Source organism: Oncorhynchus nerka, linkage group LG14 (genome assembly GCF_034236695.1).
Source record: "Oncorhynchus nerka isolate Pitt River linkage group LG14, Oner_Uvic_2.0, whole genome shotgun sequence".
Taxonomy (NCBI): domain Eukaryota; kingdom Metazoa; phylum Chordata; class Actinopteri; order Salmoniformes; family Salmonidae; genus Oncorhynchus; species Oncorhynchus nerka.
The window spans coordinates 32,602,543-32,618,920 of NC_088409.1; the positions used below are offsets into that span (position 1 = coordinate 32,602,543).

The following is a 16,378-nucleotide window of genomic DNA, read 5'->3' on the forward strand; positions in this document are numbered from 1 at the left end:
AAGGGTGTGAGTATAGGGTTTTCTCTCCAGAGGGTTTGATGTAGGAGTGCGGTTGCCCTAGTGGCCTTTTAACCAGCAGCAGACCAACATCTGGCCCAGCTGGTGTTTCTGTGTCTCTGCCTATCTATATGCCTGTCTCTATGTCTGCCTGCCTGTCTCTGTCCATCCTCCCACTCAACCACATGTTCCGGACACAAGCAGACCTGACCAATCTATCACAGATAGCAGCCTCGCCACGACTTATCCATCACAACAGAGCCGGGCCCAACAAATCAATCCCAGCACGGCCAGACTCTACCAATCCATCATGTCATTAACACCTGCCCAAATCAATCAGAGCCCAGTCACGTCAGATCTGATCAGTTTATCAGCGAGCAGCGCCAACCACCTGACCCATCTGTCAGGACAGACATGAGCAATCCATCAGCGCACAGCTAGGCCTGACCCATGTTTCAGAACAGAGCCTGATCATACCAGTCCCGCAGCTCTTGATCAGACATGATTAATCGTCCTACATCTTGATGGATTATTTCAGTCTCTGCATGACTCTCTCTGTCCTGCTGTACCCATTGTAGAACACTGCTCTAAGTCTGGCTGTAGCCTGTCTGTCTTTTTACACCTGCTGTTATACACTATTCCAATTGTGATTCCCATCGGTCTGTCCTTGTTTTTCTACTATAGAATGCCACTCAAATTGTAACTGTGTGTGTGTATTTCGTCCCTGTGTAGAACGCAGCTCGTATCGTCAGGGCTCTGTTTGAGATTGCTCTGAGGAAGCGCTGGCCTGCCATGACCTACCGCCTGCTCAACCTGTGTAAAGTGATAGACAAGCGTCTGTGGGGCTTCGCTCATCCCCTGAGACAGTTCTCCATCCTGCCTCACAATGTGCTGGCCCGTCTGGAGGAGAAGAAACTCACTGTGGACAAACTGAAAGATATGCAGAAGGACGAGATAGGTGAGACCATACTGGGCCAAGTGTGGTGTACTACCAAATTAGACATGAATTCTATTGTGTTCTGTAGAGCTGCGTGCGTGTGCACGTGTGTGTGTGCATGCAGCGTGCTGTAGTAGCACCACTCCCCTTTGTGTGTCCCAGGTCACATGCTTCACCACGTGAACATCGGGTTGAAGGTGAAGCAGTGTGTCCACCAGATCCCTTCCATACTGATGGAGGCCACCATCCAACCAATCACACGCACCGTGCTCAGGGTCCGCCTCCAGATCACCCCCGACTTCCAGTGGCACGACCAGGTAACCAGGTCGACCTCATCTAGGATGACCTCGATGTCTCTCTTTCTCTCTCTCTCTCCCACACACACACACACACACACACACACACACACACAGTACACAAACAGTAGACATTATCAGAGCACTCTTTAAGTGTGTCAAAATGCTGCTAACAGTAGAAATGTGTTAGTTAGTGTGAAGTGTCAGTGGTCTGTCAGTATGGAGCTGTCCTCTCCCCCAGTGGCCCTGCTCCTCTCCTCCTCCAGCCAGTGGGGGGGATGGAGTAATGAGTGAAAAGTGGGAATCTCACCTCTGTTCTACAAGGAGGAGCAGCCAGCTGCTGAAACAACCCCGCAGCATCAGATTCCCACCTCTGGAAGTGTTAGTCCACATCCCAAGTACTGGTTGAAGGGCTCTTCTTTTCTTTGAATGGTTCAAATGAAGGTTTATTTAAATGGAAGATGGCTGATTCTAGATCAGTGTTTAGGTGCATCACCTTCTTGTAATATAGTGAGGGAAAACAATATTTGATCCCCTGCTGATTTTGTACGTTTGCCCACTGACAAAGAAATGATCTATCTCTGATCTATAATTTTAATGGTAGGTTTATTTGAACAGTGAGAGACAGAATAACAACAACAAAAATCCAGAAAAACGCATGTCAAAAATGTTATAAATTTATTTGCATTTTAATGAGGGAAATAAGTATTTGACCCCTCTGCAAAACATGACTTAGTACTTGGTGGCAAAACCCTTGTTGGCAATCACAGAGGTCAGACGTTTCTTGTAGTTGGCCACCAGGTTTGCACACATCTCAGGAGGGATTTTGTCCCACTCCTCTTTGCAGATCTTCTCCAAGTCATTAAGGTTTCGAGGCTGACGTTTGGCAACTTGAACCTTCAGCTCCCTCCACAGATTTTATATGGGATTAAGGTCTGGAGACTGGCTAGGCCACTCCAGGAACTTAATGTGCTTCTTCTTGAGCCACTCCTTTGTTGCCTTGGCCGTGTGTTTTGGGTCATTGTCATGCTGGAATACCCATCCACGACCCATTTTCAATGCCCTGGCTGAGGGACGGAGGTTCTCACCCAAGATTTGACGGTACATGGCCCTGTCCATCATCCCTTTGATGCGGTGAAGTTGTCCTGTCCCCTTAGCAGAAAAACACCCCCAAAGCATAATGTTTCCACCTCCATGTTTGACGGTGGGGATGGTGTTCTTGGGGTCATAGGCAGCATTCCTCCTCCTCCAAAGACGGCGAGTTGAGTTGATGCCACAGAGCTCCATTTTGTTCTCATCTAACCACAACACTTTCACCCAGTTGTCCTCTGAATCATTCAGATGTTCAGTGGCAAACTTCAGATGAGCATGTATATGTGCTTTCTTGAGCAGGGGTACCTTGAGGGTACTGCAGGATTTCACTCCTTCACTGCGCAGTGTGTTACCAGTTGTTTTCTTGGTGAGTATGGTCCCAGCTGCCTTGAGATCACTGACAAGATCCTCCCATGTAATTCTGGGCTGATTCCTCACCCTTCTCATGATTATTGCAACTCCACGAGGTGAGATCTTGCATGGAGCCCCAGGCCGAGGGAGATTGACAGTTTTTTGTGTTTCTTCCATTTGCGAATAATCGCACCAACTGTTGTCACCTTCTCACCAAGCTGCTTGGCGATGGTCTTGTAACCCATTCCAGCCTTGTGTAGGTCTACAATCTTGTCCCTGACATCCTTAGAGAGCTCTTTGGTCTTGGCCATGGTGGAGAGTTCTGATTGATTGATTGCTTCTTATAGACTGATAATTTCTTTGTCAGTGGGCAAACGTACAAAATCAGCAGGGGATCAAATACTTTTTCCCCTCACTGTATTATCTTGCGGATTTTATACTACATTTGCTTGAGCCTGCCTGGTGTGTCAGATGGACGGTGTTTTCCACTTTTGGGACTATTCTATTGGTTCTATTGCGCCAGGCAAGATCAATCAAACACAGCTAAGTATCTGAAAGATTTCAAATGCCGTTTGAACCCAAGTCGGCTGTCCGTAAGTAGAGCCATGTCCAATGGAGGGAATATACAGTACATCATTGAATTGCGAATTAGGCTATAGGATCTCTGGTGATTGGAGTACATCATTTAGGCAGATGACTCCTGTAGTTTGTGAGGGAGTCAGGGTGGAATAGGAGGCCCGTTGTAGCCAGGCTGTGTATGAAGATGAATGTTTGTGTGATTAGCGATGCATGCTCTGCTCATGGGAGAGTTGTTATGGAACACCCCCAGCTTAGCCAGTGATCCCTGCTGCATATGTACACACGCAAGCTAGCCACGACACATGTAGAGGCACATGAGATCTCCTTCTCCCTAACTCTAACCCAAGCCACGGACTCCAGGATAATGACTCATTCTAATTGGGAAACAGACAGGAGTTGGATGTCGTTTTCTAATATTAATGCGTGGTTCCCCACTCCCTTTAGTGTTTTGAGTAGGACCCAGAATTGTTCCTGGTTCAGGTCACATGTTTGGGAATAACTCCTAGCCCTAATCAAGAGTAGTTTCCCTGATATCTTTAGACATTTACACAAGAGGGCTAGGGACCAGGCCAGAAGATGATGACATAGCTGTTGTTTTAGTGTGTTTGTCTGTGGGAACTGGACTGTCTCCTCTCTCCATGTGTCATAAAGCAGTCTCTGGACCTGTGTCTGTTGACCAGCCAGCAGTTGTTTCCACAGCAGAGTGTTCTACAGGGGGTCAACTCAGAGCAGAGAAATGTAGAGAGATACACAGTACAGTGCACCTCCTTCTCGGGAGAGAGGAGAGGGCTGAAGTTTCTGTTTGGAGTCACCCCAAAACCCATGACTGAAGGGTTACGCATGCACCTACTAACAATTACATTGCTTTGTTTTGAATTGCTACTATCTGGTTAAACAACCTGGGAGTGTTCTGATCTCCTAATGCCACCAATTCTTCATGCTTCTGTCTCCTCTGCCTCTCCTCTGCCTCTCCTCTGCCTCTCCTCTGCCTCTCCTCTGCCTCTGCCTCTCCTCTGCCTCTCCTCTGCCTCTCCTCTGCCTCTCTCCTCTGCCTCTCTCCTCTGCCTCTCCTCTGCCTCTCTCCTCTGCCTCTCTCCTCTGCCTCTCTCCTCTGCCTCTGCCTCTCCTCTGCCTCTCTCCTCTGCCTCTCCTCTGCCTCTCCTCTGCCTCTCCTCTGCCGCTCTCCTCTGCCGCTCTCCTCTGCCGCTCTCCTCTGCCTCTCTCCTCTGCCGCTCTCCTCTGCCTCTCTCCTCTGCCTCTTTCCTCTGCCTCTTTCCTCTGCCTCTCCTCTCTCCCTCTCTCCTCTCTTAGTGTCATGGTTCAGTGGGAGAGCCCTGGTGGCTGTGGGTGGAGGACCCCATCAACGATCATATCTACCATTCAGAGTACCTGCTCCTACAGAAGAAACAGGTGGGTTTCTGGGTACAATTAGTTTATAGAATGTGTCTGAGAGCCACTTGTTCTCCTGTGTTCCCTTGAGGCAGTAGTTGCCCCTAACTACAGATCTAGGATCAGATTACCTGACCCCTGATCCTAACCTTAACCATTTTTTTTTTTTTTTTTTTTACCTTTATTTAACTAGGCAAGATCAGTTAAGAACAAATTCTTATTTTCAATGACGGCCTAGGAACAGTGGGTTAACTGCCTGTTCAGGGGCAGAACGACAGATTTGTACCTTGTCAGCTCAGGGGTTTGAACTCGCAACCTTCCGGTTACTAGTCCAACACTCTAACCACTAGGCTACCCTGCCATATGGTTATGGAATAAATCTGACCCTGTATCAGTGGATATGGTTGAGCCTAGTCATACTTACATCGTGTGTGTGTTTTCCAGGTGGTGAGTGGGGAGCCCCAACAGGTGGTATTCACCATCCCTATCTTTGAGCCCATGCCCTCCCAGTACTACATCAGAGCTGTGTCAGACCGCTGGCTGGGCTCAGAGGCTGTCTGCATCATCAACTTCCAACACCTCATCCTGCCTGAAAGACATCCCCCACATACTGGTACTGTACAACAGACTCACAAACACAGACAGACCAACCCTCAGAGGTGTACAGATGAAACAACATACTTCACACATACACCTTTCTTTGTCTTTTTTCCTTGACAAATGTACCCATACGTTGTCTCAATGTTGCCCTGTGGATTCTCAGAGCTGCTGGACCTGCAGCCGTTGCCCATCACCGCCCTGGGGAACCTGGAGTATGAGAGTCTGTACAAGTTCACCCACTTCAATCCCATCCAGACACAGATCTTCCACACGCTCTACCACACAGACACCAACGTCCTGCTGGGGGCGCCAACGGGCTCCGGTAAAACCATCGCTGCCGAGTTGGCCATGTTCCGAGTCTTCAACCAGTACCCTACCTCCAAGGTCTCTGTCTGCCCCACCATCTCTCTCTTTTTCTCTTTCAATATCGCTATACATTTCTCTCTGTTTATATCCTTGCTCTGTGTGTGTTCTCAGGTGGTGTACATTGCCCCTCTGAAAGCTCTGGTCAGGGAGAGGATTGAGGACTGGAAGATCAGGATAGAGGAAAAACTGGGGAAGAAGTGAGAGAGACGTGGTTATAACCATGTGCATTTCGGTTGCATTCACATCTGTCAATGACCATCAGCTGTGGTATCTATCCATCCATCTATTGTCTCTTTCTCGCTCTCTCCCTCCTTCCTTTCCCTCTCTCCTCGTCCCTAGAGTCGTGGAGCTGACAGGTGATGTGACTCCAGACATGCGGGCCATCGCCGCGGCCGACCTGATCGTGACCACGCCGGAGAAGTGGGACGGCGTGAGTCGCTCCTGGCAGAACCGCAGCTACGTCCAGAAAGTAGCCATTCTCATCATCGACGAGATCCATCTGCTAGGTACCACAGCCTAGTTCTACCCAGAAGCATATAGAGAGATCTTTAATATCTATGGGTCTGGTTCTTGCCTCACAAACCGCATACAATCAAAACTTTGTATAGAGCCTGAACTTTTACCCTCATAAACCCTCATACAAACAGAACCTTCTATAGATCCTGAACTTTTACCATCATAAACCCTCATACAAACAGAACCTTCTATAGAGCCTGAACTTTTACCCTCATAAACCCTCATACAAACAGAACCTTCTATAGAGCCTGAACTTTTACCCTCATAAACCCTCATACAAACAGAACCTTCTATAGAGCCTGAACTTTTACCCTCATAAACCCTCATACAAACAGAGCCTTCTATAGAGCCTGAACTTTTACCCTCATAAACCCTCATACAAACAGAACCTTCTATAGAGCCTGAACTTTTACCCTGATAAACCCTCATACAAACAGAGCCTTCTATAGAGCCTGAACTTTTACCCTCATAAACCCTCATACAAACAGAACCTTCTATAGAGCCTGAACTTTTACCCTCATAAACCCTCATACAAACAGAACCTTCTATAGAGCCTGAACTTTTACCCTCATAAACCCTCATACAAACAGAACCTTCTATAGAGCCTGAACTTTTACCCTCATAAACCCTCATACAAACAGAACCTTCTATAGAGCCTTAACTTTTACCATCATACAAAGAAGATTCTGATAGAATTCAAAAGAGTTCTATAATAATAATACTACTCTCCATAGTAAAATGCTTTGTCCAACTTTCTCACACTGGACCATACCACTGTGTCTGTATCCCAGGGGAGGACAGAGGTCCTGTGCTGGAGGTCATAGTGTCCAGGACCAACTTCATCTCCTCCCACACCAACAAGACTGTCCGCGTGGTGGGCCTGTCCACGGCCCTGGCCAACGCACGAGACCTCGCCGACTGGCTAGGGATTGGACAGGTGAGCTCTCCATAGCATCCACATACTAGACACTACAAGTGTTGTGAAACGCCACTCCTGGTAGGAGTTGCACTTAGGCTCAGATTTAGGATCAGTTTCTTATCTAAATCAGGCATTACAACAGTGTTCTACCCTGATCATACCATCACGTTAGTCTCAGTTTCACATAGACAAGACATCTCTTGTAGTTAAAACCTGCTCATCCTTTCACCTTTTGACCTCCTGTCCTGTGTTCAGATAGAGTTCATGTCTCTGTCATCAGTTGGAGGTTTTGTAATTGACATTGCTGTTCTGAAGCCAACCAGTAACCACATTTGTGTTGGCCAGTGTTTTTTAGTGCTTAGTGTTTTTTAGTGTCCCCTTTTCATATTTGATAAATGTAGAATAATACTGCTGTTTTTTGGCAGGGAATCCGTGTAATAGTTTTGACCACAGTACGGTAATGGTTTGGAGTTCTGTTTCTCTGGAGCCATGCTGGAGTTGCTCTGGTAATCAACAGAAATCACGGTACCAATGCGGACAGATGACTTGACAGTCCTTTAATAATAACAATAATAATAATAATAACAGCAGTAATCATATCAGAAGGGTATTTAATAACCTCCCTGTCCACCGCAGAGAGACATGGGAACTCCTGTATGCCTGCATGACCCCAGTCACACATGAAAACCACATGTAGACAGACAGTCTTTACATTCACTTATACAATTTATCTCAAAAAGAAAATAGTATCTGCTGAAAAACATTTTCTAGAACATTTATAGAGCATTCATAAGCATTTACAACTGCTTATTTCTGAAAGTTATAAAGTGTTACCATAACGTCATTTGTAATGCTTTTCAAACATTGCGCTGAAAATCCAACTGTATCCTACCATTCCAGTCTTCTCTGTGACGGTATTGGTTGTCTAAACGTTGTGTTACTGTTGCAGTGTCCCTGGCAGACAGATTGTCTGGTTATAAATCTGGCTGTTTAGACTGGGGACGGGAGGGACTGGGGATGTTGGCTGGGTTTAGATGCCCAATCCATTATCCAGGCCTTTAGATATGTGTACACACGCGCCTGCCCTGCCTGGCCACTCCACACGCTACAATGCACTGCTGCCCTACCCAGAGAGCTTCTGAGCACAACAGACAAAAAGTGCTCAGTTCCCTGTCCCTCTCCCCCGGACAAGGACAATGACAAACCTTTAGACACCCAGATGGGCCTCGCTGCCAGCTGGACTCACTTTATCTATCGCTCTCTGTCTCGCTCTCTCGATATAGTTCTCTTTCATCCACTCTGTCTCTCTCTCTCACTGACTGAGAGAAGACATTCATTCTCTTTCTATGGTTCTATGTCCATATGGTTCTCTTTCATCCCCTGTCTAACTCTCTCTGTCTCTTTGCCTCACCTCTCTTACAGGTGGGTTTATTTAACTTCCGTCCCTCTGTGCGTCCCGTCCCATTGGAGGTTCACATCCAAGGCTTCCCAGGACAGCACTACTGCCCCCGCATGGCCAGCATGAACAAGCCTGTGTTCCAAGGTACAATATACCACACACTAAAACACACACTAAGTATGCAACTACACTGTGCATCCCCCCTCTCTATATCTCTATCTCTCTCTCCCCCTCTCTCTCTCTCCAGCGATTCGCAGTCACTCTCCAGCCAAGCCTGTTCTGATCTTTGTGTCGTCGCGGCGACAGACTCGTCTGACGGCTCTAGACCTGATAGCCTTCCTGGCCACCGAGGATGACCCTAAACAGTGGCTGCACCAGGACGAGACTCAGGTGACCAGGCTTATACTTGTTACCTCCTAGTGGAACTAACCCTGTAGTCAGAGGTGTGTACATCTACAGTATTTCTCTCTTTCTCTCTCTCTTAGTCTCTTTCTCTATCTCCTCTGACTGTTCTCCTATTCCTCCAGTCTTCCTATTCCTTGTCCTCTGCTGCTTGTTGCTCTCTCCTTTCTCATCGTCTCCTTCCTCCTGATATTCTCTCTCTCTAAGCACTGGTTTTAGTGTAATTACAGAGGGAACTCAAACCAACTTCTACAGGAAACGCCTGTGTCATATCCCATTATTTTCTCTGCATACTTCAGGATTATTTCAAGATGAGAAAATGTGCTCTGATAGAAGATGGGCAGTAATTACCTTAACATGTGTGTCTGATATATAGGGGCCCATAAACAAGGAGAATTTCTTACAATACACATGCACACTAGCTAACGCTCTCTCTCCTATCTATCTCTCTCTCTCTCTCACTCAGACACACACACACACATTAAAAAACAGTAAAACAATGTATTTGCTCAGGCCTGCCAGAAGCCCGGGATACAGAGAGCTGAGCAGAGCAGTGTTGGATGTGTGTCTGGTATATAATCCCTCATATTGGGCCTTATGAAGTCACAGTAGGCTTGGCGTTGTAAAAGATGGATATTAACATGTTTTATGGGGCTGCTTGCCTTTCACACCAAGCCTGTGGTCTGAGTGAAATATAGAGTTCTGACTGACTTCAAACCCCACCTTGTAAAATATATATACACACACACACACACAAACTAGGCCTTAAAACGCAGCAGAAAAATCTCATTCATAGGATACATTTCATCCTCTCTTCTGTTCCACATTTCCTTGCTCTCTCTCTCTGTGTGTGTGTGTGTGTGTGTGTGTGTGTGTGTGTGTGTGAGAACCTGACCTGGCATTTACTGTATGTGTATTTTTAGCCCTGGGTGTGTTGAACTGGCCCTGCAGTGTGCTTGTTCCAGTGATATATGCTGCTCCCTGCTGTGTTTCTGTACTGGCTGTGTAGCTGCTGGAGTCCCTGTGGTTTGAGTGACAGGCGGCTGGCGCTAGCTGTCTCAGTGGGAGTCCTGCCCTCCCTTTCCTCTCTGCCTGAGTTAGCCTTACGTTCTCTCTATTCCTTCCTCTGCTGCAGTTAGCCCCTCTCCCGCCTTCCTTTATCTGTGAACATGTACCTCTCGTCTTCCCTGTAACTCCCCCTGTAAATGTTTTGCTTGCTCTGTCCCACATGTTGTTTTCAGTTTTTCCTCCACCTCCCTTTTCTCCACTCCTTCCGTAGCCCCCCTCCCTGCTCATGTCCAACAATGTCTTCTTCGTCATGGATGTGCCTTCTTAGTCCTACACTGTTTACTGTGTCTCTATTGGTCGACGAGATATGGTCTTGTGCTGTCGTAGATTGATGAGGTGAAGTCTCATGCTGTGATTGGTTAATGTTACCCAGATGACAGACATCATCGCCACGGTGAGGGAGTCCAACCTGAAGCTGACGTTGGCGTTTGGTATCGGCATGCACCACGCTGGACTACACGAGCGAGACAGGAAGACTGTGGAGGAACTGTTTGTCAACTGCAAGATCCAGGTGGGACCCTAAAAGGTCTAGGTGGGACCCTGACAGGTTCAGGTGGGACCCTGACAGGTTCAGGTGGGACCCTGACAGGTTCAGGTATATACGTATTGAATAGGTGCAGGTATATACATATTGAATAGGTGCAGGTATATACATATTGAATAGGTGCAGGTATATACGTATTGAATAGGTGCAGGTATATACATATTGAATAGGTGCAGGTATATACATATTGAATAGGTGCAGGTATATACGTATTGAATAGGTGCAGGTATATACATATTGAATAGGTGCAGGTATATACATATTGAATAGGTGCAGGTATATACTTATGGAATAGGTGCAGGTATATACGTATTGAATAGGTGCAGGTATATACGTATTGAATAGGTGCAGGTATATACGTATTGAATAGGTGCAGGTATATACGTATTGAATAGGTGCAGGTATATACGTATTGAATAGGTGCAGGTATATACTTATGGAATAGGTGCAGGTATATACGTATTGAATAGGTGCAGGTATATACATATTGAATAGGTGCAGGTATATACGTATTGAATAGGTGCAGGTATATACGTATTGAATAGGTGCATATTGAAGGTATATACTTATGGAATAGGTGCAGGTATATACGTATTGAATAGGTGCAGGTATATACGTATTGAATAGGTGCAGGTATATACATATTGAATAGGTGCAGGTATATACATATTGAATAGGTGCAGGTATATACGTATTGAATAGGTGCAGGTATATACGTATTGAATAGGTGCAGGTATATACATATTGAATAGGTGCAGGTATATACTTATGGAATAGGTGCAGGTATATACTTATGGAATAGGAATAGGTGCAGGGTATATACGTATTGAATAGGTGCAGGTATATACGTATTGAATAGGTGCAGGTATACGTATTGAATAGGTGCAGGTATATACTTATGGAATAGGTGCAGGTATATACGTATTGAATAGGTGCAGGTATATACGTATTGAATAGGTGCAGGTATATACATATTGAATAGGTGCAGGTATATACTTATGGAATAGGTGCAGGTATATACGTATTGAATAGGTGCAGGTATATACGTATTGAATAGGTGCAGGTATATACGTATTGAATAGGTGCAGGTATATACGTATTGAATAGGTGCAGGTATATACGTATTGAATAGGTGCAGGTATATACGTATTGAATAGGTGCAGGTATATACTTATGGAATAGGTGCAGGTATATACGTATTGAATAGGTGCAGGTATATACGTATTGAATAGGTGCAGGTATATACGTATTGAATAGGTGCAGGTATATACGTATTGAATAGGTGCAGGTATATACGTATTGAATAGGTGCAGGTATATACGTATTGAATAGGTGCAGGTATATACGTATTGAATAGGTGCAGGTATATACGTATTGAATAGGTGCAGGTATATACGTATTGAATAGGTGCAGGTATATACGTATTGAATAGGTGCAGGTATATACGTATTGAATAGGTGCAGGTATATACGTATTGAATAGGTGCAGGTATATACAGTATTGAATAGGTGCAGGTATATACATATTGAATAGGTGCAGGTATATACGTATTGAATAGGTGCAGGTATATACGTATTGAATAGGTGCAGGTATATACGTATTGAATAGGTGCAGGTATATACATATTGAATAGGTGCAGGTATATACGTATTGAATAGGTGCAGGTATATACGTATTGAATAGGTGCAGGTATATACGTATTGAATAGGTGCAGGTATATACATATTGAATAGCTGCAGGTATATACGTATTGAATAGGTGCAGGTATATACGTATTGAATAGGTGCAGGTATATACGTATTGAATAGGTGCAGGTATATACGTATTGAATAGGTGCAGGTATATACGTATTGAATAGGTGCAGGTATATACGTATTGAATAGGTGCAGGTATATACAACAATGTTGCAGATACAACACTGAAGGTGTTTCTGCTTTACTTTGTTAAATCCATCACAGGTATGACACTAATCTCTCTCTGTCTCCAGATATTGATAGCCACCAGTACTCTGGCCTGGGGAGTCAACTTCCCTGCCCATCTGGTCATTGTCAAAGGTACTGAGTACTACGATGGGAAGACCAGACGCTACGTGGACTACCCCATCACAGGTACAGGCTCATGTCCAGTTGTTTCCATTACTGTTTCTGTATTGAATTAAGTCTACTTATATTTTCCTATCATGTCAAATACTCCCTGTTTGGTAGTGAGTTAGAAAGTCCAGTACATCCATGTGTTTTCATCTGAATGTATAGGTGTGGTTTGTCTCTCCTGTAGTTACATTAGGTTGTAGTTGTTCTGTAGGTGTGGTTTATATCTCATGTAGTTACATTAGGTTGTAGGTGTGGTTTATCTCTCCTGTAGTTACAGTAGGTTGTAGTTGTTCTGTAGGTGTGGTTTTTCTCTCATGTAGTTACATTAGGTTGTAGGTGTGGTTTATCTCTCCTGTAGTTACAGTAGGTTGTAGTTCTGTAGGTGTGGTTTATCTCTCCTGTAGTTACAGTAGGTTGTAGTTCTGTAGGTGTGGTTTATCACTCCTGTAGTTACAGTAGGTTGTAGTTGTTCTGTAGGTCTGGTTTATCTCTCCTGTAGTTACAGTAGGTTGTAGTTGTTCTGTAGGTCTGGTTTATCTCTCCTGTAGTTACAGTAGATTGTAGTTGTTCTGTAGGTCTGGTTTATCTCTCCTGTAGTTACAGTAGGTTGTAGTTGTTCTGTAGGTCTGGTTTATCTCTCCTGTAGTTACAGTAGGTTGTAGTTGTTCTGTAGCTGTGGTTTATCTCTCCTGTAGTTACAGTAGGTTGTAGTTGTTCTGTAGCTGTGGTTTATCTCTCCTGTAGTTAAAGTAGGTTGTAGTTGTTCTGTAGGTCTGGTTTATCTCTCCTGTAGTTACAGTAGGTTGTAGTTGTTCTGTAGCTGTGGTTTATCTCTCCTGTAGTTAAAGTAGGTTGTAGTTGTTCTGTAGGTGTGGTTTATCTCTCCTGTAGTTACAGTAGATTGTAGTTCTGTAGGTGTGGTTTATCACTCCTGTAGTTACAGTAGATTGTAGTTCTGTAAGTGTGGTTTATCTCTCCTGTAGTTACAGTAGGTTGTAGTTGTTCTGTAGGTCTGGTTTATCTCTCCTGTAGTTACAGTATGTTGTAGTTCTGTAGGTGTGGTGTATCTCTCCTGTAGTTTGTAGTTCTGTCGGTGTGGTTTATCTCTCCTGTAGTTACAGTAGATTGTAGTTCTGTAGGTCTGGTTTATCTCTTCTGTAGTTACAGTATGTTGTAGTTGTTCTGTAGGTCTGGTTTGTCTCTCCTGTAGTTACAGTAGGTTGTAGTTGTTCTGTAGGTGTGGTTTATCTCTCCTGTAGTTACAGTAGGTTGTAGTTGTTCTGTAGGTGTGGTTTATCTCTCCTGTAGTTACAGTAGATTGTAGTTCTGTAGGTGTGGTTTATCTCTCCTGTAGTTACAGTAGGTTGTAGATGTTCTGTAGGTCTGGTTTATCTCTCCTGTAGTTACAGTAGGTTGTAGTTGTTCTGTAGCTGTGGTTTATCTCTCCTGTAGTTACAGTAGGTTGGAGTTGTTCTGTAGGTGTGGTTTATCTCTCCTGTAGTTACAGTATGTTGTAGTTGTTCTGTAGGTCTGGTTTATCTCTCCTGTAGTTACAGTATGTTGTAGTTCTGTAGGTGTGGTTTGTCTCTCCTGTAGTTACAGTAGGTTGTAGTTGTTCTGTAGGTGTGGTTTATCTCTCCTGTAGTTACAGTAGATTGTAGTTGTTCTGTAGGTGTGGTTTATCTCTCCTGTAGTTACAGTATCTCTCCTGTAGTTACAGTAGATTGTAGTTCTGTAGGTGTGGTTTATCTCTCCTGTAGTTACAGTATGTTGTAGTTCTGTAGGTGTGGTTTGTCTCTCCTGTAGTTACAGTATGTTGTTGTTCTGTAGGTCTGGTTTGTCTCTCCTGTAGTTACAGTAGGTTGTAGTTGTTCTGTAGCTGTGGTTTATCTCTCCTGTAGTTAAAGTAGGTTGTAGTTGTTCTGTAGGTGTGGTTTATCTCTCCTGTAGTTACAGTAGATTGTAGTTCTGTAGGTGTGGTTTATCTCTCCTGTAGTTACAGTAGGTTGTAGATGTTCTGTAGGTCTGGTTTATCTCTCCTGTAGTTACAGTAGGTTGTAGTTGTTCTGTAGCTGTGGTTTATCTCTCCTGTAGGTAGTTACAGTAGGTTGGAGTTGTTCTGTAGCTGTGGTTTATCTCTCCTGTAGTTAAAGTAGGTTGTAGTTGTTCTGTAGGTGTGGTTTATCTCTCCTGTAGTTACAGTAGATTGTAGTTCTGTAGGTGTGGTTTATCTCTCCTGTAGTTACAGTAGGTTGTAGATGTTCTGTAGGTCTGGTTTATCTCTCCTGTAGTTACAGTAGGTTGTAGTTGTTCTGTAGCTGTGGTTTATCTCTCCTGTAGGTAGTTACAGTAGGTTGGAGTTGTTCTGTAGGTGTGGTTTATCTCTCCTGTAGTTACAGTATGTTGTAGTTGTTCTGTAGGTCTGGTTTATCTCTCCTGTAGTTACAGTATGTTGTAGTTCTGTAGGTGTGGTTTGTCTCTCCTGTAGTTACAGTAGGTTGTAGTTCTGTAGGTGTGGTTTATCTCTCCTGTAGTTACAGTAGATTGTAGTTGTTCTGTAGGTGTGGTTTATCTCTCCTGTAGTTACAGTAGATTGTAGTTCTGTAGGTGTGGTTTATCTCTCCTGTAGTTACAGTATGTTGTAGTTGTTCTGTAGGTCTGGTTTATCTCTCCTGTAGTTACAGTATGTTGTAGTTCTGTAGGTGTGGTTTGTCTCTCCTGTAGTTACAGTAGGTTGTAGTTCTGTAGGTGTGGTTTATCTCTCCTGTAGTTACAGTAGATTGTAGTTGTTCTGTAGGTGTGGTTTATCTCTCCTGTAGTTACAGTAGATTGTAGTTCTGTAGGTGTGGTTTATCTCTCCTGTAGTTACAGTATGTTGTAGTTCTGTAGGTGTGGTTTGTCTCTCCTGTAGTTACAGTATGTTGTAGTTCTGTAGGTCTGGTTTATCTCTCCTGTAGTTACAGTAGGTTGTAGTTGTTATGTAGGTCTGGTTTGTCTCTCCTGTAGTTACAGTAGATTGTAGTTGTTCTGTAGGTCTGGTTTATCTCTCCTGTAGTTACAGTAGGTTGTAGTTGTTCTGTAGCTGTGGTTTATCTCTCCTGTAGTTACAGTAGGTTGTAGTTGTTCTGTAGGTGTGGTTTATCTCTCCTGTAGTTACAGTAGGTTGTAGTTGTTCTGTAGGTGTGGATTATCTCTCCTGTAGTTACAGTATGTTGTAGTTGTTCTGTAGGTCTGGTTTATCTCTCCTGTAGTTACAGTAGATTGTAGTTCTGTAGGTGTGGTTTATCTCTCCTGTAGTTACAGTAGGTTGTAGTTGTTCTGTAGGTCTGGTTTATCTCTCCTGTAGTTACAGTAGATTGTAGTTCTGTAGGTCTGGTTTATCTCTCCTGTAGTTACAGTAGATTGTAGTTCTGTAGGTGTGGTTTATCTCTCCTGTAGTTACAGTATGTTGTAGTTCTGTAGGTGTGGTTTATCTCTCCTGTAGTTACAGTATGTTGTAGTTCTGTAGGTGTGGTTTGTCTCTCCTGTAGTTACAGTATGTTGTAGTTGTTCTGTAGGTCTGGTTAATCTCTCCTGTAGTTGTTCTGTAGAAAGTGGTTCAGCTCTCCTAGGCCTGTAGTTGTTCCATTTGGACTGTGGTTACTGTAGTTGTGTTGTGGTCTCTCCAGATGTGCTGCAGATGATGGGCCGTGCAGGCCGCCCTCAGTATGACGACCAGGGCAAAGCTGTGATCCTGGTCCACGACATCAAGAAAGACTTCTACAAGAAGTTCCTCTACGAACCCTTCCCTGTTGAGTCCAGGTGAGAGGCTATCCCTTGGCTTTGTGGTGACC

The 16,378-nt window shown here is 44.4% G+C and overlaps 1 protein-coding gene across 1 annotated transcript in view; it reads left to right on the forward strand.

The window, feature by feature from the left end:
* Window positions 1–16,378, forward strand: part of ascc3 (activating signal cointegrator 1 complex subunit 3) — a 200,279-nt gene that overhangs the window by 149,524 nt on the left and 34,377 nt on the right. Inside the window, exons 22-34 of the mRNA XM_065028002.1 lie at window positions 730–955; window positions 1,097–1,251; window positions 4,564–4,662; window positions 5,086–5,254; window positions 5,405–5,625; window positions 5,719–5,804; window positions 5,947–6,113; window positions 6,915–7,060; window positions 8,465–8,585; window positions 8,689–8,831; window positions 10,285–10,422; window positions 12,443–12,563; window positions 16,214–16,346. Coding sequence (XP_064884074.1) covers window positions 730–955; window positions 1,097–1,251; window positions 4,564–4,662; window positions 5,086–5,254; window positions 5,405–5,625; window positions 5,719–5,804; window positions 5,947–6,113; window positions 6,915–7,060; window positions 8,465–8,585; window positions 8,689–8,831; window positions 10,285–10,422; window positions 12,443–12,563; window positions 16,214–16,346 — 1,925 coding nt within the window. The remainder of the gene's footprint in view (window positions 1–729; window positions 956–1,096; window positions 1,252–4,563; window positions 4,663–5,085; window positions 5,255–5,404; window positions 5,626–5,718; window positions 5,805–5,946; window positions 6,114–6,914; window positions 7,061–8,464; window positions 8,586–8,688; window positions 8,832–10,284; window positions 10,423–12,442; window positions 12,564–16,213; window positions 16,347–16,378) is intronic.